We start from the raw sequence: 24,295 nt of genomic DNA, 5'->3' as shown, positions 1-24,295 counted from the left end.
ATGGACAGATTTACATTTAGTTGTTAATTCTGTTTTTTTCAGTACATATTAGCATGTTAATAGGTCTCAATATAACAAACCTGCATATGAGAAAAAAAATCCTCAGTTTCAGAATTTTGTATCAAGTATCACTGTTCCTTTTAATAGTGTGCTAAAAAAAAGTTACTTTAATATTTTAGTATAGTTAGTAGTTAAATGGCTGATACAATCAGATTATATTTTCTTTTTCTGAAAAAGTTGGGTTGTCAGCTTTTAAATGTATTGGGCCACATTTAAGAAATGGCTCGGGAGTGCTGGTAAACATGTCAACATAAAAATAACTCCTGGACTCTTGTGGAGGAGGCAGCTCTGGGAAGAGTAGAGCCCTCTTCTGTGAGCAGGAATGTTCTTGATTCTGCCTCTGACTAGCTCATGTGATTTTGAACAAGTAATTTTTTGAGACCCAAAAATGAAAGTATTGGACTAGTGGATGTGTAAGGCCTCTTGCAGCCTTAATGTATTGATTCCTGGTTCATAAAATAAAATCTCCTGTATTCATGTATAGTGAAAAACCAGTATGTTTCCCATAGCACCTGTCTAAAATATTTGGGGGGGTACCTAGAGAGTTCTATTTAAAGAATAAAGAATTCACATGCAGTGTAAAAGTGATTTTTCTTTAAACATGCATATGTTTTTGAGAATAGTGTGAAGAAACCAGTTTTCTGGGTTTTAAAAATGTTTGACAGGCCGTAGAGTACTTGTCCTCGGCTCTATTTTTGGCAGTGGGGACTTAGGTGTATTTTCAGCCCCAGTCAGGCTGTCCTTGGGTGCCTGTCCTCTGGGCCAGGAATGGAGCTAGGTGCCAGGGGAGAAAGGCAGGTGTGACACAGACAGCTGGTCCCTTGGAGGGCTCCTGGGAAGAGGAATGAAGCACATAGAATAGCAAGTGCAGAAGGGCTGACTTAGGTGTTTTCAGAGTGCATAGGGGCCACACAGGAGGAAACTGTCAGATCCCTTTAGAAGACAGGGTTAGGAAAGACTGAAGATAGTCTCGATTCTCTAAAACATCAGTTTAGAGATGTTTGAGCTTTAACAACCAATCTTCTCTACTTGGAAGAATGGTACACCACAGTGATTTCTAAACTAACTTCATCCATTGTTTCAAAACTCAGATTTAGTTTTTAAGTTATGTTGAAGTCAAACTTAGAAAACTTACATCACTTATAATTCTAATTTTTTGCAAAATTAAATGACAACACCCTCTTTAATCAACATTCTAAGTTTGGTGTTTATAGATACACATAGAAGCAAGATGTTTATTTCTCTTTATTTATGGGAGATGTTTTTGTGTGTCAGTCCCCAACTACCAAAAACACTATCATAAAGTTTTTTTTTTTTTAATGTAATTTGTCTTGAATTTAAATTGGTTGTGTAATTTTGAGACTAAAAGTTTTCCTGATTTGTTTGTTTAGTCTTAGGATTATGTTTCCTATGTGCAGCATGAAAGGCTTTTTTTCAGGCTCACGATGTGGTATTGAAGAAAGGTGGTAGAATCATCAGGTTGAAATGGATCCCAGTACATCTTGGAGAAGAAGCACTTTTCACCTTAGGAATCTGGCAGTTAGGGTTCTTAATTAGAGATGAATACTTTGTAAGTCTTGAAAGATTGTCCCGTATCCTCAGCGCTGTCACTTTCGCTTATCAGTTGGTTATAAAGGACTTACTCTTTTTTCATGATCATGTCTAAAGCACAGTGCTCTCTCATTTGGCTAGTTCACCTCTTTCACATTTCCATCTCTCTGAGCAGGAGGACAGGAAAGTGGGCAGACACTCATAGTCCTCTGGCTTTGCACTTACTGTAGAGAGCTAAATGAATTCACTGCATGTTTTCCTGAAACATCAATACCTGTTGGTCACTTCAGCGGCACTCAAAGGCTCTAACTGTCCTGGATTGATGAAGAGACCATCCTGGAGGGATGTTAATGTTCTTTTTCTTTGAGATGGAGTCTTGCTCTGTCACCCAGGCTGGAGTGCAGTGGTACAATCTTGGCTCAGTGCAACCTTCACCTCCCGGGTTAAAGCAGTTCTCCCACCTCAGCCTCCCATGTAGCTGGGACTACAGGTGCACACACCTGGCCAATTTTTTGTATTTTTAGTAGAGATGGAGTTTCACCATGTTGGCCATGCTGGTCTCGAACTTTTGACCTCAAGTGATCCGCCTGCATCTGCCTCCCAAAGTGCTGAGATTGCAGGCATGAGCCTACTGCGCCCGGCCAGATGTTAATTTTCACTGTTGGCTTTGTCCTACCTTAAGCCTTGAGTTTACTGAATCCTGAGGCTGCCTGCAACCTCATAGCTCTTTGGTGGTCAGGGTTCATCTGAATCTTTAGAAAAGTTCTTATTTGGAAGAAGGAACTTGATTTTAATTTGAACGGGGCATAGCTCCTTGAGACAGAGGTTACTTATTGATGATAGTGTGTGAGATAAAGGGAGTGGAGAATTACCTAAAAGGAAAGGAATTGATATTTATCCAGTGCTTGCCCTGGCCCAGGTACTTCGCTCAGGTGTTCTAGATATATTATGCCATTTAATGGGCCCTGTAATGCTCAGGTGCTTTACATACATTGTTCTTTACTCTTCCCGATAACAATAGGGCAATTGTTGTCTACATTTTAATACTTCAGAGAGGTCACTTCAAAGTCACAGAGCTGCTAAGTAGTACAATTGGGATTCAAACTCAGGGCCCTCACTTGAATCCTGGCCTTTTCTGCTCCATACACCATAGGGTTTCGAAATGTTTGGAATGTTGACTCTGAAAGGCAAAAGTAAGTGATTTGCTGAAGATTCACTTTTGTAAACAGATGAGAAGTTTGCATTACCTTTTAAAAGAAGGTTTTCTCTGGGAGATGAATTTAGCCAGCTTTAATTTAACCTAGCCAGAGACAGAAGATCTTTGTTAGTTTGTGTACAGTCACCTTGCTTTTCTTGGCCAATTCTGTATTGTTCTCCAGTGCCAAAACATGACCTCCAGCTGTGCTGATGGGTTATTGGCCTACTAAGTTATTGTTGAATTCACCTAATGTGTGAATTCAACTGTCATCAGTGTCTGACTTTATGTATCACTACAGGAAATTAACACTTGTGATTTTTTTTAAAGGAAAAGGGTAATGGTGGGGAACATGCTACTTTACAAACACTGATTTTGGAGTAGTTTCAAATTGTAGCTCCATCATTCACTGTGCAAAGTGACCTTAGGGAGGTTACTAAGTCTCTATTGGGCTCAGTTGTTCTTTGTATCAAAAAGAAGAGTCAAACTCTGTAATATATTTGAAGAGATTTATTCTCAGCCAAATACGAGTGACCAATGGTTCATGACACAGCCCTCAGGAGGTCTTGAGAACATGTGCTTAAGGTGGTTAGGCTACAGCTTGGTTTTATACATTTCAGGGAGAGAGAAGGCATCAGTTGGTACGTGTGAGTTATACATTGGTTCTGTCTAGAAAGGCGAGACAGCTGGAGGTGGGGGCAGCTTTCAGGTCACAGGCAGATGTAAAGATTTTCTTTTTTTCTTTATTTTTTTTTTTCTGTGTTGCCCAGGCTGCGGTGCAGTGGTGTGATCTCTGATCTCACTGCAGCCTCTGCCTCCTGGGTACAAGCAATTCTCCTGCCTCAGCCTTTTGAGTAGCTGGGATTACAGGCATGCAACACCACACCCAGCTTTTTTTTTTTTTTTTCCTATTTTTAGTAGACACAGGGTTTCATCATGTTGGCTAGGCTGGCCTTGAACTCCTGGCCTCATGTGGTCTGCCCACCTTGGCCTCCCAAAGTGCTGGGATTATAGGCTTCAGCCACTGCAACCCAGCCTAAAGATTTTCTGATTGGCAGTTGGTTGAAAGAGTTGTTATCTAAAGACTTGGAATCAATAAAAAGGAATGTCTGGGTTAAGATAAGGGGTTGTGGAAACCAAGGTTTTATCATGCAGATAAAACCTTCAGGTAGCAGGCTTGAGGGGGAATTGATAGTAAATGTTTCTTACCAGATTTAAAAGAGTCTGTTCTGTTAGTCTTAAGGTCTGCTTGATGTTAATGCTGGTCAGCTGTGCCTGAATTCCAACAGGGAAGAGATTATAATCATGTCTGACTTCCCCCTTCCTTTCTTGGCCTGAACTAGTTTTTCAGGTTAACCTTGGAATGCCCTTGGTTGAGAGAAGGGGTCCATTCAGATGGTTGGGGGGGTTAGAATTTTAGTTTTGGTTTACGTTAATGTAAAGGGAGAATGCAAAATGTAGTTTGGTGTTGGAATGTACACTGTGAGTAAGGCTTGTGCTCCCATTTCATTTCTTCTGTGTAGAATAGGAACATTTATTGGATACCTTGTGTGTATTATATGTATGGTGATGATTATTAGGTTATAGGGAAAAAAAGAAACTTTGTACAAATGTAACGCCTAGTGCAGTGGGTAATACTGATGCAGGAGTTTTTCTCTACCCTTTGTCGAACTTAGAATGGGGGCGCCCCATTTATTCAGCCCACCATGCTCAACCTCTTGCTGGTGGGAGTGTGTGGGCAAGCAAGTGCAGGATCCAGCCAGCCACTTTGGACGTTGGCAGGAGCAGGCTCTGTGTGGGCCCCACAGCAGTGCCCAGGTAGGGGTGCCTTTACCCCGGAAGCCCGAGAGTGCATGTCACAGTGCTGTCTTAGCTCCACCATCCACGGACAGCGGTGTCTCATCAGCTCAGTGGGCCCTTTGCCTCATTGTGTGGGACAGCTGCCCTCAGCCCAGGAGGGCAAAGGGCCAGTGTGACAACCTTTTCTGGGTACCTGCTCTCAGTGGGTCCCAAGCTCTTGTCCAGTATCCAAAAAGAATTGGGTTACATGGACACTTGAAGGATGGTGGAGGTGGATAATTGTATTTAGTGTTGGAAGTGGCTCTCAGCAGAGAGGCTAGCTGGAGAGGGGATGGGATGGGCAGATGATCTTCCCTGAAGTCCAGCCATCTCCAGCTGGCTCTTCCCTGAAGTTAAGCCATCTCTCCTCCAAAGTCCAGCTGTCCCTCTGTTATCCAGGTACTAACCAGGCCTGACCCTGCTTAGCTTCCAAGATCAGACGAGATCAGGTGTGTTCATGTTCCGGGTGATACGGCAGTAGATCCAGCCCTCCTCTCAGTTCTCCAGTTGATATGGTTTGGCTGTGTACCCAACCAAATCTCATCTTGAACTCCCACATGTTGTGGGAAGGACCCAGTGGGAGGGAATTGAATCATGGAGGGCAGGTCTTTCCCATGCTGTTCTCATAATAGTAAGTCTCACGAGATATGATGGTTATCATAAGGGGGAGTTTTCCTGCATCTCTTTGCCTGCTGCCGTCCATGTAAGACGTGACTGGCTCCTCCTTGCCTTCCGCCATGATTGTGAGGCTTCCCCAGCCATGTGGAACTGTAAATCCAGTTAAACCTCTTTTTTTTTTTTTGTAAATTGCCTACTCTTGGGTATGTCTTTATCAGCAGCGTGAAAATGGACTAATGCACCAGTCAAACCTCTTCTCTACCCACTGAGTCTGGGGTCTTTATAGGCATGAGATGTTGGGGCAGGACAGGCCGTAGGTAGTTTTGGAAAAGGCAACAATCAATTGGTAAAAAGACATTATTCAGAAAGAACTATTGAGGAGAGAGCAGGCAAACAGGGATAGAAATTCTCACTTCAGGCTGTGGGTTTCAGGGTGTTTGGCTTGAAGGTGGGGTTTTGTTAGGGACCTGCCCTTGTCTGCTCAGGATTTCTCTGCATTCTGCCTCTATCAGTATGAGAAAGTAAACCAGCAAGGGTATGTTGATTGCTAAGTTGGGAGTGTGAGTAGACTGCTGTGCTGCAGGAGAAGGAATGAGGTGTGGTGATGGGCAGAGTTGTCAAGGAAGGCTTATATGGGAGAGCACATGTCACTAGTTGGAACTTGAAGGGCAAATATTCTGGGTAGAGGAATACTATGTACAAAGATGAAGAAATATGAGAAGATTTTCTCATTTAGGGGACTCTAGGTGGTAGGTGTGATGGGAACTGGGAGTGTAGAACCCTGAGCAGTAGGAAATGAGGGGAAGAGGATGGCAGGGGCTTCCACATGCAAAAGGATTACTGGGCCTTGTGAAGAAGAGATGTTATTGGGAAGACAGATGGAAGGTGTCTAACCCTATTTGAGTTTGAAGAAGATTGCCTTAGCAGGCAAATGAAAAATGACTTGAAAGCTGGTGAGACCAGAAAGATCCTGAGGACATGGTTTCAGTAATCTTGGTGAGAAATGACAGCGGATGGAAAAGCGGGGTGTAAGAGGTAAGAAAGAAAGCACTCAGAAATAGCTTTCATTGTTGAAGTTGGGTGCCTGGGTATGTTGTGGTAAATACAGGAAGAGATAAATTTTGAGATAGATGGGAAAGTAAGTTTAATTTTAGAAAATGCTTCATGTTCTTCTGTAAAATGGGATACAATAAACGTACCAACTTCACAGGATTATATGAGGATCAAGTGAGTCGATACGTAAATTTAGGATTTAGAATAATCTATTAAGGGCTCTATGTATATTCTTATAAGGACTATATGTTAGTAAGTTGAGTGATATGGTTTGGCTGTATCCCCACACAAATCTCATCTTGAATTGTAGCTCCCACAACTCCCACATACTGTGGGAGGGGCCTGGTGGGAGATAATAGAATCATGGGTCAGTTTCTCCCATATTGTTTTCATGATAGTGCATAAGTCTCATGATACCTCATCATTTTATGAGGGGAAACCCCTTTCACTTGGCTTTCATCCTCTCTTGTCTGCTGCCATGTAAGGTGTACCTTTCACCTTCCACCATGATTGTGAAGCCTCCCCAGCCACATGGAACTTTGAGTCCCTTAAACGACTTTTTTTTTTTTTTAATAAATTACCCAGTCTCAGGTGTGTCTTTATCAGCAATGTGAAAATGAACTAATACATAGAGGTACTTGAAGGATGCTGAGAGGGTAGGTGTAGAAAGAAGTGAGATATATGGGAAACTCAGGAGAGAGTATTGGTTGGGCATGTGGATTTGGATGCACCAGTGTACAAGTGGCAATTAAAACAGCCAAGATCATGTAGGAGGAGCACGTGGTGAGGAGGAGCACGTGGTGAGGAGGAGCACGTGGTGAGGAAAGGGAACCAGGACCAAGGCTAGGTCTTCCTGAATACTAGCTGTATTAGACTGTTCTCACATTGCTATATAAAGAACTACCTGAGACTGGGTAATTTGTAAAGAAAATAGGTTTAATTGACTCACAGTTCCTCAGGCTGTACAGGAAGCATGACTGCAGAGGCTTCTGGAAACTTACAGACCAGGCCCAAAGGCAAAGGGGGAAGCAGACGCATCTTGCATTACTGGAGAAGGAGGAAGAGAGCATGGTGGAGGCTCCACTCATTTCTAAACAACCAGATCTTCTAAGAACTCTATCCTGAGAACAGTAATGGGGAGTCTGCTTCCATGATGCAGTTACCTCCCCCCAGGGCCCTCCTCCAACACTGGGGATTATAATTCGATACGAAATTTGGGTGAGATACAGATGCAAATGATATCATTAGCCTCCAAAGGTACAGAAGAATAGGACCCAGAAAAGGAATGACCAGAAAGGTAGAAGGAAAACCAGGAAAGAGTTTTGTCAGGAAACCAGAGGATGCAGTTGTTAGATTGGATGCCATAGAGAGACGCCCCCCACCCCACCCCGCTCCCAGGGAAAGGATTGAAAACTGTAGCTTGAATTTAATTTGTGGCACTGGTGATCTTGAGAACACTCTCACTAATGGGTACAAAGGCAGAATATGGTGATTTAAAGAGTAAACTGTGAAGCGTTTTAATTGCTTCATAGTAAAAATGAAAATTGAATATAGTCACTTCTCTGTATTTATGGGTTTGATGTCTGTGGATTGAGCCAACCTTGGGTTAAAAATATTCAGAGGGAAACATCGGCGATATTTCCAAAAGCAAAACTTGAACTTACTACATGCTGAATACTATGTTGAATCCGCTTGAAACAAGTATGTAGATGTTGTAAGTAACGTGGAGATGATTTACAGTATATGCGAGGGTATGCGTGAGTTATATGCAAACCCTACATCATTTCATATAAGAGACTCGAGTGTCCATGGATTTTGATATCTGCCAGGGTCCTAGAATCAATCATTTTTGATACGAAAGGACAACCGTACATGTCCACTTAGAAATTGTTTCTTTCACATAGCTAATACCACATGGGAGTGATATGGAAGGGGTATCATCTGGATTAAAATTTTGTTAATGAAAAAGCCAAACTCTAAAATATTTGTAGAGACTTATTCTGAGACAAATATGAGGACCATGGCCTGTGACAGAGCTTCAAGAGGTCCTGAGAACATGTGCCCAGGTGGTTGGGTTACAGCTTGATTTTGTATGTTTTAGGGATACAAAGGCCATCGGTCAGTACATTTAAGATATACATTGGTTTGGTCTGGAAAGATGAGACGTCTCGAAGCAGGGACTTACACATTGTAGGTGGATTCAAAGATTTACTGATTGGCAGTTGGTTGAAAGAATTAAGTTATTATTTAAAGACCTGGAATCAATAGAAAGAAGTGTGTCGGTTAAGATGAGGGGCTGTGGAGACCAAGGTTCTTATTATGTGGATGAAATCTCGTAAGTGGCCACCTTTAGAGGCAGTAGATGGCAAATATTCCCTATTTAGACTTTTAAAAGGTGCTAGACTCTCGACTCATTGCTTTGGGACCAGAAAAAGATCTGGGAAGGAAGAAGATTCTCTATGGAATGTGAATTTGTCCCCACAAGAGACAGCTTAGCAAGGCCATTTCAAAGTATGTTCAAGAAAATTATTTTGGGGTAAAAATACCTCAGTTTTCTTCAGGGCTTGCTGTCTGTCATGTGATGCTATACTAGAGTCAGATTGGAATTTGGTGTCTTTTTGCTGTAAAGAGTCTGTTTTATCTGACTTAATGTCTCAGTTTTAATGTTAATGCTGGTCAGTTGCGCCTGAATTCTAAAGGAAGGCGAGTATAATGAGGCATGTCTGACCTTCCTTCCCACTGTGGCCTGAACTAGTTTTTTAGGTTTCTTTGGAATTCCCTTAGCCTAGAGGGAGGGGTCCATTCCATCAATGGGGCGCTTAGAATTTTATTTTTGGTTTACAGTCTTAACTGTTATTTTCACAGGGCTCTGCTTCAAAAACGACAACCACCTCAGGTAGGAATATATCCAAGCCTGACTCCTGCAGTGTGAGGAAAATAGCTGCTCCAAAAGGCAAAGTGGGGCCCCCGGTGTCCTGTTTGAGGCGGAACAGCGACAGTAGAAATCTCAGTGCTGATCGAGCCTTATCTCCTCAGAGGATCAGGCGTGTGTCCAGTTCTGGTAAGAATAAATAGTTCAATAGTTAGGAATTATTTGAATGTAAAATTTGACAGTCAGGATTATAGGACTAACACATTCTGTCATTTAGCCTTCTGTGGACCAGCATCCTGAGCAGAGAACAGAAGATGACAACACATCCCTTATCTCTGAGTAAGGCAAAGGCTAGTTGAGGAGAGAGATTGAGGTGCATAAACCATCTTATAAGCTATTCAGAAGGATATGTACATAAATAGACAACTGAGTGGCTGTTGTAAATACGAATCATTTCGTTAATTTTTTTCAAATGGTTAAGTGCTTAACAATACTGAAGTGTTGAACAGTAGGTCCACAGTGTGCCCTCAATACATGTGAAGAGATGAATTTTTTTAAAAAATATTACTTAGAGATATATTATAAATTTAGGAGGGATATGAGCATCACTAAAAAGTTGAATTTTTCTAATACGAACTTTTATTTATGTTGGCTGGTATCTCAGAAGTTGTGGTTTTAAGGTCCTGTTAGGCCAGTGAAATTTGAGAGCCCCAAGAGTAGCTATTAAGTATCATACTAAATTTGGCAGATGTACAGATTTCTTTGTGTTACAAAGAAATGGAATTGGAAAAGTCAGCCCTGTGTCACAGAGTAGGATGAAAAGCCTGCTCGCCATTCCAATTGACTGAGAAAATATGCAGAGAACACACCTTATTTCTGCAGGTACAACCTTGAACAAATTAAAGGCATGTCAAATCAATTTAGAAGTAAGTTCCCATACAACAGTAGTGAGTTATGTGTCCCTACATGTGAGAATGTTTTATGGAAACTAACGAAAGCAAGCAAATCCCAGATCTCTTTACCTGTCTACAGTTTAGTATTTTTAGGTTTTATTTTTCAACCCTATCATGAAGCCTCAAGTGTGAGGAGCCTGTACTGCACAGAAATGTTTTAAGGGCTGTTTGTTTAGATTCAGGCCTGGTGTCAAGGTTAAGGTCACATGACCACAGAGGTATGCATGGAAGAGGAGGGATTGGCAGCACATTTCCATCTCCGTCCCCAGAGGAATGAGGTGGAAAGAGGAATTCATTAGCTTGGAGTGTTCATCATTTGGAAGGAAAAACAGAAGCCAAAAGACGTTGGGAGAAACACTGGTGGATATTGCCACACTGGGGAGTCAAGGCATGAGTGAGATGAAAGCTCTGGTCCTGGCTGGGCATGGTGGTTTATGCCTGAAATCCCAGTGCTCTGGGAGGCCGAGGTGGGAGGACCACTTGAGGCCAGGAGCTCAAGACCAGCCTGGGCAATATAGCAAGACCCTGTCTCTATATAAAAAAAATTAGCTGGGCATGATGGTATGCACCTGTAGTCCCAGGTATTCAGGAGGCTGAGGCAGGAGGATCGCTTAAGCCCAGAAGTTCGAGGCTGCAGTGAGCTATGATCATGCCACTGTACTCCAGCCTGGGAAGCAGAGCAAAACCCTGTCCTTTGGTGGAGAAGAAAAAGCTCTGTTCCTTGCTATCATTGCCCAGTAAGGCTCATGGTGTTTGCCAGAGAATGAGTAGCTCCCTTCTTCCTCTGTGAGGAGCACCTGTAGCTTGGTGGCATTGAGTGTGGCCCCTGGACCCGGCCTGTAGTTAGGAGCCCTGTGTTTTGGTTCCAGTCTGGCCCTAATATGCTGCCTGAGCAAGTCTTTTACTCTCCCTGGGCTTCAGCCTTCACATCTGGAAAGTGTTAAGTGTCTGAGAATCTAAGACCCTGTCAGCTTTTACAGCCCTCATCTTTCTAGGCTCAATTTGGAGCTCACCTAATTTTCTCAGTAACTGCTGCTGCTCATATGATTCTTTGAATTTCGTGGTGCTTAAATCCCAGACAACCTAAGTGCACATACTTTAAAGAAATTAGGCCAATACCCAGGATACATGGAAAATGATAGAATCATTTTATATAGGCGATCAGTCCCACCCAGCAGAAAAGCAGTTGTTAAGTCCTTTTACTCTCCATAATGTCGTGTCTTAGAGAAAAGTGGATGTGTGTCATCTTAGTGAAAAGACAGGGCATGTTTTTGAGCTTTTATCTTCCTCTGTCTATGAGCTTGATAACTGAGTTATGCATCCAGATTTTTCAGTCTGAGTTAAAAACTAAATTGCATTTTACTGGGTGGTTTTCTGTATACAAATGGAAAAAAGTTAATATAACTAGAAACATTCTGGATTTGAATTTGAGTTTTATATTTGACTGGTTAGAAGACTTTTATGGAATGCTTGGGTGTCTCTACATCATTATGGGGAAGCCCCAGCCTGCAGTTTGATTGTATTTGGAGACAGGGCCAGTGAGCAGGTGATGGAGGTTAGACGGGGCCATAAGGGTGGGATCGTAATCCAGTAAGGGTCGTGCACTTAGACAAAGAGGAAGAGACGACCGGGCACGGTGGCTCATACCTGTAATCTCAGCAGTTTGGAAGGCCGAGGCGGGTGGATCAGGAGGTCAGGAGTTAGAGACCAGCCTGACCATCATGGTGAAACTCCATCTCTACTAAAAATGCAAAAAAAATAGCTGGGCATGGTGGCATGTGCCGGTATCCCAGATACTCAGGAGGTTGAGGCAGGGTAATTGCTTGAACCAGGGAGGTGGAGGTTGCAGTGAGCCGAAATAGCACCACTGCACTCCAGCTTGGGAGACAGAACGAGACACCAGCTCAAAAAAAAAAAAAAAAAAAGGGAGAGATACTGGAACTGTCCTCACCATGTGAGGTACAATGAGAAGGTGGCCATCTGGATGCCAGGAAGAGGGCCCTCACTGGGAAGCAGATCAGCTGGCACCTCTATCTTGGACATCTCAGCCTGCAGAACTATGAGGAAACAAATTTCTGTGGTTTGAGCCCCCGCCCCCGGCCCCCGCCACATCTGGTATTATTACTATTATGGCAGCCCGAGCAGACTGAGAAGATGAACTTGATTCTACCGTGTTATGTTTTACAAAAAAATTAATAGCAACTAATTTGTTGTGATGCTCTCAATAAATTGAGAGGCATTTCTTGTGGGGGACAAGAAACTTAATCACCGCAGAGTTAAAAGTAGAGCAGAAAAATCAAGGAGCAGAAACAGTGTGCTTTTAGATACTGCAAGCCTGTTGCCATTGATTGTACAATGAAGTGTTTGTGTATTAGAAAATTGAAACCAAATGGATTCCGCCATATTCACTCACAGTCAGTCTGCTGAAAGGTAAGCAGCAGGAATGTTCCAGCCAATTTGGGGTTTTCAGTAAATCCTTTCAGAACACTTAAGTAGAAAACCAGACCCAGTGTTGAAACAGCCATTTTCTTGAAGCTTTAAAATGAATGTGAGAAGGAATAGTAATTAAACCCAATGGAGCTGTTCCTTTTTTTTTGAGATAAGAGTCTCACTCTGTTGATAGTCGCCCTGGCTGGAGTGCAGTGGTGTGATCTTGGCTCACTGCAAACCTCTGCCTCCTGGGTTCAAGTGATTCTCCTGCCTCAGCTTCCTGAGTAGCTGGGATTACAGGCACTGACCACCACGCCCAGCTAATTTTTGTATTTTTAGTAGGGATGGGATTTCACATGTTGGCCAGACTGGTCTCGAACTTCTAACCTCAGGTGATCCACCCACCTTGGCCTCTCAAAGAGCTGTTCCATTTTACTAGTTAAAATGTGGAGATTTATGAGACTAGGTCATAAGAGATTATAACAAACCAAATCTAAAGTACCTTTGCTTCTTGGAAATGCACTGAAATAAGATGAGATAGTGACAAAAATTATTTCTAATAGCAATGATTATAATGTGAATGACAACAGCTCATGCTGTTAAATATACGTCAAGTTCCAGGCTCAGTTTTAGTAATTTCATTTGTAAATTCATTTAAACTTCACAATAACTTTGTGAGGCTTATGCCTATTCTGTAGACAAGGACTCCACCACAGAAAAGTTAAATAATTTGTCCAGTGTTACGCAGCTTAGAAAGTGGTAGAGGTGAGATTCAGACCAGCCTGTCATGCTGTTAACTGTCACATTACTAATCCAAATACTACTGGTATGACCATGAGTTTTATTTTAAATAATAAAATGAAGCTTAATTTTTTTTTTTGTTTTCTGTTTGTTTTTTGAGACAGTCTGATTCTGTCGTCCAGGCCAGAGTGCGGTGGCCCCACCATGGGTCACTGCAGCCTCGAATTCCTGGGCTCAAGCGGTCCTCCTATCTCAGCCTCCCATGTAGCTGTGACCACAGGTGTGTGTCAGCATGCCCAGCTGATTTATATATATATGTATTTTTTAGTGGAGATGAGGGTCTCACTTTGTTGCTCAGGCTGGTCTTGAATTCCTGGGCTTAAGTGTTCCTCCCTCCTGGGCCTCCCAAAGTACAGAACTTGCAGGCATGAATCACCACACTGGGCTAATGTTTGGTTTTTTAAAAATTAAAATTTTTGTTGCCCAGCTGAATGGTTTAGGAACTGTGGCACTTCTCTTTTGAGGTCTTCATTTAAAGCTTGATGTCAGTTTACTCTGATGTAAATGATTTTATATACTGAAAATTAATGCTGCTTCAGGAAAAATAGCTAATGCATGCCAGCCTTAATACCTAGCTGATGGGTTGTTAGATGAAGCAAACCACCATGGCCCACGTTTACCTATGTAACAAATCTGCACAGCCTGCATGTGTACCCTGGAACTTAAAACAATAAAAAAATACAAATAATAATTAATGCTGCTGAATAACTAACTGCTCAGTAAATCCTTCATGATCAATTCAGACATCTTCAGAGAGACCCACCATCACTCTCTTTTGGAGGCAATACCAGCTCTTACAAGGTTTAGATGATAAATATGTGTTCTTTTCGACAAACATGCAGTTGCCCTTTCAGTGGCCAGCCTGAACCAGGCAGGACTACAGAAGTAGCACAGAATGCCCCCCTGCCCTGTGACCCCTGTAAGCTAAGTGAGGAGGAAAAGTGCGGGTTTATGCAGCAAACACGAAGCGGCACAAAGGATGGCGATGGGTGGGGAAAAGACCCCATGAGAAGAATCTCCAGGGGCAAGTCGGTGAAGAAAGGCCTCCTGAAAGAGATGGTTTTTAATTTTCTTCTAGAGAAAAAGAAACCACATTTCAAAAGGGTGGCTCTTTGTTTCGATTCAGTTTATTGTGGGTTAATAAAGTAAATTCCTTTCAAGACAGTAGTCCATCCGAGCTTGCAGTGACTTGCCTGTCATCCCAGGTTTCTCTTCCTTCTTGCTAAGTGATTTCCTTCGTTGTTGTATAAACTGATTTTTTTTCATTCATTTCATATAAAAAGGAATTGAAAATCTTCAAATTGCTTTTATATCCTTTTAAACTTTTCTAGGTGAGAGTTTGAGAGAGATAGTAAGCAAAATCATGAGAGATTTTTTGCACACTTGGCATAAAGTAATTACTAAAAACCAGAAGTTATTACCCAGTAAGTGGTTGTTATTACCCAGAAAGCTAACTTTAGGCCAACAAGGTCGGAAGGGTGAGGTGGGGGGATTACTTGAGCCTGCAAGATTGAGACCAGCCTGGGCAACATAGTGACACCCTGTCTTTATAAAAAATTAAATAACAGTTAACTTGGCAAGTGGCACACACCTGTGGTCCTAGCTACTTAGGAGGGTGAGGTGGGAAGATTGCTGAACCCAGTAGGTTGAGGGTTCAGTGAGCTGTAATTGCACCACTGCACTCCAGGCTGGGTGACAGAGCAAGAGCCTGTCTCTAAAATGTGAATAAAATTTAAGATTAATGTGTCACTGATAGGTGTTTCTATAGTTGTATGTAATTAAAACACTTTCTTTGGAATGTGTCTCAGTATTTCTTTTAATAAAAATAGTAATAGTCGCTAACAGGTTTTGAGCGTGTATGTATGCCAAGCACAGGCTAAGCCCTTTTTTAAATGTATAATCCCATTTAATTCTTACAGCTCCTAGTGGAGATACTGTGATTATCCCATTCTACAGATGAGGAATTTGAGGGTCTGAAAGCTTAAGTAACTTGTCCAGAGTTACAAAGTGGGGTAATTGGTGGAGATGGGAAATGGGCCTGGTGGTCTAACCCCATAGCCTGTGCTCTTAACCCCCTTCCTTTACATGCGTGCAGGAATCTTGACACACTTGTGTCTTCCTTCATGACATGAGTGAATTCTTCATTAAACCACATGTGTAAGGAAGAATGTGGGTAAGGCTGGCTTGTGCTAAGAACTATTCTGAGTGCTGGAATGAAGTGCACAGAAGAGACCAGTTCCTTCCTTTAGGGACCTCAAATTCCAATAAGGGGATTAAGAAAATAAATAAAACTTTTGTATTCATGACGTTGAATACAAAAATAAAAAAAAAAGGGCCGAGCCTGGTGGCTGTCGCCTGTAATCCCAGCAATTTGGGAGGCTGAGGCAGGCAGATCACTTGAGGTCAGGAGTTTGAGACCAGCCTAGCCAACATGATGAAAATTTCTACTAAAAATACCAAAATTAGCTAGGTGTGGTGGCAAGCACCTGTAGTCTGTCTCAGCTGCTCGGGAGGGTGAGGCAGGAGAATCTCTTGAACCTGGGAGGTGGAGGTTGCAGCAAGCTGCAATTGCGTCTGGGTGACAGAGTAAGACCCTGTCTCAAAAAAACGGAACAAGCAAAAAAAAAGAAAAAGAAAGCAGTGAAGGAAATTAGTTTTTAAACAGATGGTCAAGAAATGCCTCACTGAAAGGGTGACATTTGGGCAAACACCTGAAAGCATGGGAGGAGGGAGGCATTTGGATGTCAGGTGGGAGGACTTTCCAGGCATGGGGACCAGCCGTGCAGAGACCCCGAGGTGAGGCAGAGTGCGGGGTGTGTGAGAAACAATGAACCGCCCCCTGTGCGTAGTGGGGGCTTGAAGGACGTGGACAGGCGGAGGAGATGAGGACAGACCAGGCAGGGCCATGTGGGTGCCTGCGAGACAAATGTCCTCTTTTCATCCTCAGGAACATCATTGCTTGTAAATGCTTGATCTTTTCCAGGCATTTCACACTATTCTCATTTGGCAGTAATTATGGAGAAGATTGCTTTATGGAATGACTCATGAGTAGGCTTAATATGACACAGTGCAGTCTCGCCCATTCATTCAAGAAGTGCTTAGAGTACCTGCTCTGTGTTGAGCAGTGTACTAGATTCTGAGACTACAAACAGGATTAAGCAAGTATGCCCTCTTAAGGAGCTTACTGGTTGGAGGGTGAGGGGATAAGGGATGTTTTAAGCAAATCATCACTATGAAAAAACTCTTTGCTCTCCAGATTCCAGCTCAGCTCTCCTGGCCTCTCTGCTGCTTTGCGTTTACAGTGCTGTATGCTCATTATTTCCTTACATGTCCGTCTCCTTCTAGACCATGAGATCCATAAGGATAGAGTCCAGCTCTTAGGTATTTTCATGTTTTTCAGTGCCTAGCACAGTGTACTGGTTGCACAACAGGTGTTTAAAAATGTCGCTTGGTTTGATTTGAATGGAGACCTGTGTGAAGCACTGTGTATCCACAGTGAAGGAACAACACAAACTCGTTGTGAGGGAGAACTGGAGGAGAGGCAGTGACATTTGAACTGTTTGGAATGTGCCTGCAGGAGCTTGCCAGCAGAGGAGGCTGCTGGCATTCCCGAGGGTGCAGATGTGGCGTTGTCAAAGGATACGGTATGCTTGGGGAATATCAAGGCTAAGGTCAGCATGCCTTGAGCAAATGTGTCCCTGGGGCCAATGAGAGATGAGCCTCTGCATCAAGGGAGGTTGAGGCTGATTAGTTCTAATACTCTACACAAACTTGCAAGAGCGCTGCACACTTTTGGGAACAGACAGTAGAGTGCATGTTTTAAGTAATAGGGAGAAAGAGTGTCTGGTCACCTTTGTTGCTGGTGAATAGTCCCAAGTGTCTCCCCAGACGCCGCCTTCAGAGGCTGGGTGGGTGGTGGGCCATGAAGTGAAATGTGAAATAGAATAGCAAGAAGTTTTCAGGAAGAGAATAGTGAGTTTGGTTTGGGGCTTATGAAATTTAAGGAGGCTACAGACTGGGAAGCACCTCCAAGGAGTATGTGCATGTTTGAGGTTTAAGAGTAAAAATATGTAGAAACAGAGGAAACCATCAGAAAAGAGCTGACATAAAGATAGAAAGGACAGGCCAGGCTTGGTGGCTCCCGCCTGTGGTCTCAGCTACTCGGGAGGCTGAGACAGGAGGATCTCTTGAGGCCAAGTTTGAGTCTACAGTGAGCTATGATTGCACCACTGTGCTCCTGCCTGGGTGACAGAGCAAGATATTCTGAAAAGAAAAAAAGATGATGTGAAGTTTTGAGGTCTCAGAGATCTCATCATCTCATTGCTCGAAGGAGCTCTGCTTGTAAACCTTGACTCCTAATGAGCCAGGAGGCTCATTGTGCACCTTTTCTGTTCTTATCAGGCGTTATTAGCATGAGCGTCAGATGGTAAATAGATTTCTGGTAAACATGTGAAGACCCTTGTTAATCTCCTTTGTATGGTAGCCTGGAAAAGGATGCGACACCTTTAAGTCTTTGGTTTATTACCCTCTGAATTTAAATGTTCCCTTAGTTATGGACACATGCTCCAGGCCTGTGACTAAGGCACTTATTTTTGTTAATCCACACCTGAAGCCACAGACATCTTGTGAACATACTTGCAGAGGCAGGTACCGACAGCATCACCGGGAACGCTGTGCTTCCGTGCAGTTCAAGTCATCGTGAGAACCTCGCTTTGTGGGACATTCTTGCTTCTTTGTCAAATTACTGCTCTCTTAAGACTTGCTGTGTTTTTGTTATGACTCACCTGTGTTGCTTTGCCTTTATCTAGGGAGCTTACCCTTGAGTTGAAGCAAATGAGGATAGTTATACAGAGTCCTAGTGTAATACTGCCTTGACGAACTCAAGAAGGTAGAATACTAGAATCACATTTGTGACGTACAAATGAAGAGTGTTACTAAAATACACTGTGTTCTGGAAGATACTTACTTAATAGATATAGAGTATATGCTCTGTAGGTCATATGCCAGACTGAGGGATGGTGGGATGAGTAAGACATGGTTTCTGCCCTCTTGGTATTAACTGCCAAACAGAAGAGGTGACAGGTTCTTCCCTAGTCACATTTGTTCTTATAATCTAAAATTTAATAAAAGGAACTGTAGGATTTTGGCAGAAGGTGAAATTACAAATTTGTAATATAGGAGATTATATAATGTAATAGAGTTACACTCTTAAATAGGTAGGGGCCAGGCTTGGTTTAATGTAATGCTTTGTGCTGTTTAACTTTTGTCCCCTGAGATCCGAGGAATAAGGAGGATGCACAGGGATTGAGATATATTTCAGGACTTGACTGATGTTTTAGGAAGTAGAATGAGAAGAGGAGTAACGACTCAGAGTATGGAATGTAGAGATTGAGGTCAGAGTCAGTACGGATGCTTGAAAGTACAGAGGAGGGCCAGCGGTGATTAGGACACAACAGATTGGCTTTCTGGCAGTCAACCAAGAAGAGGCTGAGCTAGAACCCGTGTCTGTCAATGTCAAGAAAGGCATGTGGGGCTCTGTTTGATTCTTTCCCTTTTGTGTCTTGAATTGAATCAGGCAAATTGGATAGTTTATCAAGTTTACACTGCTAACTTTCCAGTAGGTATTTTAAAGATACAGCATTTTAAGTTAAAAGTGAGAAGGAAAATAAACACCCATCATTTTGCCACCACCAAATAGCTTTTGGTAGATAATCAAAATTTATGACTATTTCTTTTCTTTTTGCGTATTCTCATGCACATATGTTTATGTGTATAATGGTGACAATGTCTGCTGTTTTACCTTTTTTGAGATGGAGTCTTGTTCTGTCGCCCAGACTGGAGTGCAATGGCACGATCTCGGCTCACCGCAACCTCTACCTCTACCTCCCGGCTTCAAGGGATTCTCCTGCCTCAGCCTCCCGAGTAGCCTCCCGCCACCATGTCTGGCTAATTTCTGTGTTTTTAGTAGAGACAGGGTTTCACCTTGTTGTCCAGGCTGGTTTCGAACTCTTAACCTCAGGTGATCCACCCGCCTTAGCCCTCCAAAGTACTGAGTTTACAAGTGTGAGCCACCATGCCCAGCATGGATCATGTATAGTCTTGAAAATCAGGATTAGGACTTTGATTTTTAACTAGAGTGACTTAAATGTTAACAGGATTACTCTGATAGTTGTGTTGGGAGTAGATGGGATGCCCGTGAGGTAGGAACAGGAAGATCAGTTAGGAGGGGTCAGTGTGATGACAGCAGAAAGTTACGGTTTCTGGGACCTGGGTTGTGGCAGTGGGTCCTAGTCAGATTCTAGGTATGTGCTTGACAGTGAAACCAGTGAGGTTTTCTTAGATTGGATCTGGGGTGAGAGCAAAGGGAGGGATCACTGAGGACCCATGAGCAGCGGAAGGTGCAGCCCTTACCCGAGATGGTGGAACGGATGGCAGAATGGATGACGGAAACAGATGTTTGGAAGGGGATATCTGAAACTCATTACATTGAAATGATTGGTAAGAGGCCATGTGGAGTAGAAAGCTGGATATGCAAGTCTGAAGTGCATTAGAGAAATCTGGTCTATGGATATCAATTTAGGATTTAGCACCATAGAATGGATATTTAAAGCCACCAGACTGGATGAGATCCCCAAGGCCGTAAGTGTAGAGAACACAGGTCAAGGATAGCTCTGGGGTGCTCCCTGGAGTCTCCAAAGTCAAAAAGGAACATCCAGGAACATAGGGACGTCGCCGAAGCCAGTAAGGAAAGCCTTTCAAGGAGAACTGAAGAACCAGCTGCATCAAATACTGCTGGCAGGAGATTGGGGCAGTTAAGAACCCAGTTTGCAGCAGGTGACAGAAAACCTGACCAGTGGACAAAAACCTGACCAGTGGATGTAAACTAGAGGCTGTGTATTTATTCATTTAGAGTTCTAGACTCAGGCCTTTCCAGGTTTGATGATTTGGAAATGTCCTCTTTCTGCCTCTCCGCTTGTCTTGCCTCAGCATGTGGCTTTGTCATTGGCTTTTCAGTTAAAATATGGCTGCAAAGAATTCCATGTGCATGCCACCACCTCTTGGGACTGTGTTCAAAGGCTGGAAACAGAGGACGGCATCGCAGGGCAGGGTCCTCCTGCTGTCTCCGGGTATCAGAGGGACACACGGTCAGCAGCTCCCTCCTCACATTCTTGTCCTTATGTCTCATTGGTGCAGACCAGATTTCACAGTTGCCCCTACTGACATGAAAGGTTGGGAAGAAAGTATTTGACTTTTTAAACTTTTCTGGGGGGTTAAGCAGTGGATAGAGATTAGGAATGACAGTTGGCTCACCAGGAAAGATGTTAGACAAAGTGAGGTTAAATTAAAAAAGAAAAGTTACCAACTCTTTTTATTCCTTCTTTCATCGAGAGCTTTTGCTCGCTTGTGTTTGGGGGCATAAGATTTTATGTTGATTTGCTGCTGTTCATTTCCTTTGTTGTTTTACAGCATATCTTTTTATTTTGCATATGGTGATTTCTTAATTTTTTTTCATTTTTATGTTGTCAAATGTTGTTTTTGTTAACTTTCCCTATGTTTTTATGCATAAGATGGTCCCTACTCAAAGAGAAGACTGACTTATATTTAATTATTGTTTTTTATGGTTTCATCTTAAGCCATTTGTTTTTTCTTTTTTTTTTTTTTTTTTTTTGAGATGTAGTCTCACTCTGTCTCCCAGGCTGGAGTGCAGTCGTGTGATCTTGGCTCACTGCAACCTCTGCCTCCTGGGTTCAAGCGATTCCCCTGCCTCAGCCTCCCGCGTAGCTGGGAAGACAGGCGCGTGCCATCATGCATGACTAATTTTTTGTATGTTTAGTAGAGACTGGGTTTCACCGTGTCAGTTAGGAGGGTCTCCATCTCCTGACTTCATGATCCCCCCACCTCGGGCTCCTACAGTGCTGGGATTATAGGTGTGATAATTTGCTATTTTAACACATTTTTTTTTTTTTTGAGATGGAGTGTCACTCTGTCACCCAGGCTGGAGTATAATAGCACGGTCTCGGCTCACTGCAACCTCCACCTCCCAGGTTCAAATGATTCTCCTGCCTCAGCCTCCTGAGTAGCTGGGAATACAGGCATGTGCCACCACACCCAGCTGATTTTTGTATTATTAGGAGAGATGGGGTTTCACCATGTTGGCCAGGCTGGTCTCGAAATCCTGACCTCATGATCCACCCGCCTCAGCCTCCCAAAGTACTGGGAGTACCGGCGTGAGCCACCGTGCATGGCCTGAACAATTTTTTAAACATGTACAGTTCTGTGGCATTAAGTACAGTCACAGTTTTGTGCAACCAACCTCAGTATCCATCTCCAGAGCTTTGTTTTTCCCCACCTGAAATCCTGTATCCATTTTACTAACCCCTAGTTCTCCGTTTCTTTCAGCCCCTAGCAGTCATCATTCTGCCTTCTGTCTATATGCATTTGACTATTCTAGTGATTGTGTAAGGAGAATCATACAGTATATGTCACCGACTTATTTCAGTGAGCACCATGTCTTCAAGGTTCATTCGTGTTGTGGCATGTGTCAACTTCCTTTTTAAGGCAGAATAATATTTCATGGTATATCTGTACCACCTTGTTTAGTCATTCATCTGCCTGTGAACATTTGGGTTGCTTCCACATTTTGGCTGTTGTGAATAATGCTGCTATGAAGATGGGTATACAGATACCTGCTCAAGGCTTTCACTTTTTTTTTTTTTTTTTGAGACTAAGTCTTGCTCTGTCGCCTCTGCCAGAGTACAGTGGTACGATCTCAGCTCACTGTACACTCCACCTTCTAGGCTCAAGTGATTCTTCTGCCACAGCCTCCCAAGTACCTGGGATGACAGGTGCCTGCCACCACGACTTTAATTTTTTTTGTATTTTTAGTTAGAGACAGGGTTTCACCATGTTCGCCAGGCTGGTCTCAAACTACTGGCCTCAGGTGATCTGCCCACCTCGGCCTCCCAAAGTGCTGGGATTAGAGGTGTGAGCCACCGTGGCTGACTTGCTTGCACTTCTTTTAAATCTATACCTAAACAGAGTTGTTGGATTAAATGGTAACTTTAGATTTAATATTTTGAGGAACCACCATACCATTTCCATAATGGCTGCCTTCCCACCAGCAGCGCACAAGGATTCCAGTTTTGTTAATTTTTGGTTTTTGCTTTTTGTTTTTATGATAACATCCTATTAGGCACAAAGTGGCATCTCACAGCGATTGTGATTTGCACTTCCCTAGCGACTAGTGATGTTGAACAACTTTGCATGTGCCTGAGGGCTATTTGTTTTCTTCTTTGGATAAATGTCTATTTGAGTCCTTTGTCCACTTTTTAAATTGGGTTGTTTGGTATTTTTGTTTTTAAATCCCAGCACTTTGGGAGGCCGAGGAGGGTGGATCACAAGGTCAAGAGATCGAGACCATCCTGGTCAACATGGTGAAACCCCGTCTCTACTAAAAATACAAAAAATTAGCTGGGCATGGTGGCACATGCCTGTAATCCCAGCTACTCAGGAGGCTGAGGCAGGAGAATTGCCTGAACCCAGGAGGCGGAGGTTGCGGTGAGCCAAGATCATGCCATTGCACTCCAGCCTGGGTAACAAGAGTGAAACTCCGTCTCAAAATAAATAAATAAATAAATAAATTGTAGTCTTAATGTTTTTCTGTTCTAAATTTTTTTTTTTTGCTGTTCTTAATTATTGTAAATTACTTTAGTGTGTTTAAAAAATTCAGTTCCCCCATTTAAAGGCAATCATGTGTAGGTTCAGATTTGAATAGTGTTCAGTTAAAATATCAATTCATGGAATAATTCACATGTGTACACTTGTTCAAATCTTTTACTTTTCTCATTTTTATAACTTTTACAACGGAGTAGCACTTTCTGACCCATTTATTCATAGAAACAGTGCATAGGCATGTGTCTATCTGTGCAGCTCCTTTTGTAACTAAAGTAAGGGATTTCCTTTTCTGTTTTTTCCTGGCACATAGGAAATATATGGATTTTATATAATACTTATTTGGTAAGCAGCCTATCAGGTTTATTTAATATTTATACAATAATACTGTACCATTGAAGCTAAATTCTTAAACATGTATATTTAGTGTTAGTGAGAGAATTTGGTCCCTCAAGCTTAATTGGAAGTGAACCTGCAGCCACAGTTTTGAGTATGTAGAATTTATTTCTCTCTTATCATTAACTTGTCACTTCTAGGTTTCCCTTGGTTTCATAATAATTCCTAGTTACTGTAGATAATTACTCTAAAGGTAACTTTCTCTATATAGTTGAGTTGTATCTAAAGAACTCAAGTTATGATTACAGCTAGAAACATATTCTCTGAATTAACTGGGAAAAAGTAAACATGTTCTGATGCCTTTGTATTTTAACTATGTCTGTTATTTGGCATTTTCTCTTTCTGACTCTAATAGTTAGTGGCCTTGCCACTTGCGTGTCTTACTGATACATTTTATATGGACCTCAGTAACCTTTTCATTTTCTAGTTGAAATTCTCACTTCTCTAGCCCACTGGCTTCCCGTCTTTTTCCCTGACTTCAGTCTTCAGTCAGTTCTGTACGTTGCTGCCACACAACCAAGTTCTGATGTAAATGCTAAGAAAGCCTCAGTCTCCCCGCCCCCACATGTGTCTTCCCACCGTATCCATCCCTAACAGTTAGGGTCTAAAATTATTAGTCTGTCATTCATTACCATCTCTCACCCAATTGAAAACTACCTACTTCTGCAGCCTCATTTTCTTCTTCTTCCCCATGATACCTGTGTTCCTATTAAGCTATGTAAACTACAGAACGTATCTTATTATGATGACACGTAATGTTTTCTCTAGCTTACAGTTTTTACTGAGAACATCTGGTAGTTAATTCTGTGGCGGGATGTCAGGTGTTTCTGGCTCTGTATACGTTTGAACTTTGTG

General features: G+C 42.5%; 1 protein-coding gene across 2 annotated transcripts in view; it reads left to right on the top strand.

Moving 5' to 3' along the window:
- The window catches only part of MTUS1 (microtubule associated scaffold protein 1), a 110,468-nt gene that overhangs the window by 2,358 nt on the left and 83,815 nt on the right, over positions 1–24,295 (top strand). For both annotated transcript variants that reach the window (XM_064368715.1, XM_064368714.1), the window contains exon 2: positions 9,182–9,377. In XM_064368715.1, coding sequence (XP_064224785.1) covers positions 9,182–9,377 — 196 coding nt within the window. The remainder of the gene's footprint in view (positions 1–9,181; positions 9,378–24,295) is intronic.

This window comes from Aotus nancymaae, unplaced genomic scaffold (assembly GCF_030222135.1).
Source record: "Aotus nancymaae isolate 86718 unplaced genomic scaffold, 86718_ANA_hifiasm-v0.15.2.pri h1tg000079l, whole genome shotgun sequence".
Taxonomy (NCBI): domain Eukaryota; kingdom Metazoa; phylum Chordata; class Mammalia; order Primates; family Aotidae; genus Aotus; species Aotus nancymaae.
Note: the sequence above shows the minus strand (reverse complement) of the source record. Positions and strands in the feature narration are given on the sequence as shown.